The 2,388-nt window shown below is 61.9% G+C and overlaps 1 protein-coding gene across 1 annotated transcript; it reads left to right on the forward strand.

Annotated features, from left to right (window-relative positions):
* The first annotated feature begins 205 nt into the window (after positions 1–205).
* LOC103588766 (mastin-like) lies at positions 206–2,283 on the forward strand. The gene is made up of 6 exons (XM_008570570.1): positions 206–266; positions 420–600; positions 824–1,043; positions 1,181–1,235; positions 1,843–2,009; positions 2,113–2,283. Exons 1-6 carry the CDS (start codon positions 206–208, stop codon positions 2,281–2,283), a joined length of 855 nt encoding a protein of 284 aa, XP_008568792.1.
* The last annotated feature ends 105 nt before the right edge of the window (positions 2,284–2,388 follow it).

Here is a 2,388-nt window from a genome sequence, read left to right on the forward strand (position 1 = left end):
CACAGCACCTACCCCGCAGCAGGCTCCTCTGCCCTGTACCCACTTCCTGTGTGAGAAGGATAAATGGGGCCCAGAGACAGATGGCGGGGGGCATCGGCGACGCCAACAGGGAAAGGAGCAGCCGCCCTCTGGACCGAACGCCAGAGCCTCCTGCTCCTGGAGGCGTGTTTGGGTCTGAGCTCTTGTCTCTCCAGGCCTCCTGCAGATGCTGTGGCTGCTGATGCTGACCCTCCCCTGTCTGGAGGGCTCCGTGCCCGTGACCCCAGGTGAGTCCTGACCCATCCACTGCCCTGGCTGTCCCAGGACCCTGTCCCTGACCCCAGGCATGGGGACCGTCCAGGTGCCAGTGGATGCTTGCTCCTGAGCTCTGGGGAGACTGTTGTCTAGTCCCCTGATGACCGCTCAACCTGCTGCCCCAGACCCCAGCCCAGGTCGTGAGTTGGTGGGTATCGTCGGGGGCTGTGACGTCTCAGCCAGGCCGTACCCGTGGCAGGTCAGCCTGAGGTTGTACAACCTGTGCTATGGGCTGTGGGAGCACATCTGCGGGGGCTCCCTCATCCACCCCCAGTGGGTGCTGACCGCGGCCCACTGCCTTGAACCGTGAGTAGTGCCCGCCCCGTCCCCTCGTCTGGGTGCAAGTGGGGTGGGGACGGGGGGGGAGGTGCTGTGTGGAGCCCTGGGGTGGGAGGCAGGTTTTTCAGGGGCTCCTCCCCAGTCGTGGGGGAAGCCTGGGCTCTGAGGATCCAGCCTGATCCCCACAGCCACACTGAGCCGGGCCCCCCGCCAGCCTCCTCTGAGTGGCTCCTGGTCTCCTCTCCCCCAGGGAGGAGCTGGAGGCTTGTAACTTTCGAGTCCAAGTCGGGCAGCTGAGACTCTACGATAATGACCAACTGTCAAAGGTGGCTCAGATCTTCCGCCACCCTGACTTCAACTCCAGCCTGGATGTCATGGGAGGCGCAGACCTCGCCCTGCTGAAACTGGAGGCCCCCGTGACGCTGTCTGAGCACATCCATCCGGTCTCCCTGCCGCCTGCTTCCCTGAAGGTCCCCTCGAGGAAGACCTGCTGGGTGACGGGCTGGGGCGACATTGCAGAGCAGACCTCGCCCTGCTGAAACTGGAGGCCCCCGTGACGCTGTCTGAGCACATCCATCCGGTTTCCCTGCCGCCTGCTTCCCTGAAGGTCCCCTCGAGGAAGACCTGCTGGGTGACGGGCTGGGGCGACATTGCAGATGAAAGTGGGTATCAGGGTGATGTGGTGGGTAAGGATGGGGGGCTAGGCCTTTATAGAAAATGACTTTCCCTGTGAACCTTTTGGGAATCTCTCTGTGAGCACATGAATATGGCACCCGGGTTTGGGACAGGAAGTTCCTGGAACAGATGTCAGGATGTGGGACTGGCTCTGGGCAGTGCCGGGCAGGCAGTTCTGGGTGCCGATCCAGATCCCTGCAGACCCCAGCTTGACTCTGGCTACCACAGTGAGGGCGGATGATGCCGCTGTGTTTTCGGGGAGGAAATCCAGACTCACCCAGTTTGGGTGGTCCATTGAGGCCCCAGGCTCCTCCTCTGGACAAGTAGAATTTGTATGGAGGTTCAAGAGTCATGGCGCTGGGTGAGCATCTACATGCGTGGGTGTCCGATGGTCAGACCGCAATCACAATGGACATGGGGAAACTGAGTCACGGGGTTGAGTGTAGCTGCTTCTAGATGCCAGGGTCAGGACTCACAGCTCGGGGCTCTGCCGAAGGTTGGGGGAGACCCAGTGTGGAGTGGAATGGGATCTCCACTGTTGGGAAGAGGCAGGAGCCCCCTGCCACCAGGACCAGCCCCTCCTTCTACCCACAGCGCCGCTGCCGCCGCCCTTCCACCTGAAGGAGGTGGATGTCCCCATTGTGGAGAACAGGGTCTGTAACCATCTGTACCAGAACAGCCCCTTTGTACCAGACAACTCCAGCAAGATCATCAAGGACAGCATGCTGTGTGCCGGGGACAAGGGCCACGACTCCTGCCAGGTGAGACCTCAGACCCTCCCAGCCATGAAATGGGGACCCACAGCCCCAGTGCTGTGGGGCTCACAGGAAGCATTTGCCAAGTGCTATCTCTCTCTCTCTGCAGCTCGACAGTGGGGGCCCCCTGGTGTGCAGGTGGAACTGCACCTGGGTCCAGGTGGGGGTCGTGAGCTGGGGCCACCTCTGCGGTCACGATGGCTTCCCTGGGGTGTACACCCGCGTAACAAGCTACTTGTCCTGGATCCATGAGTACATCCCTCAATTCCCTGGGCCCTAGATGGGACTGGGGTGCAGTCCACGTGATGGGGAAACCCGCAAACTTCCTCGTCGCCACACTGCTCCTCCCACACTTCCAGCCTCACCCTCCCTTTTCACCCCTGCC

This window comes from Galeopterus variegatus, unplaced genomic scaffold (assembly GCF_000696425.1).
Source record: "Galeopterus variegatus unplaced genomic scaffold, G_variegatus-3.0.2 Scaffold615, whole genome shotgun sequence".
Classification (NCBI taxonomy): Eukaryota; Metazoa; Chordata; class Mammalia; order Dermoptera; family Cynocephalidae; genus Galeopterus; species Galeopterus variegatus.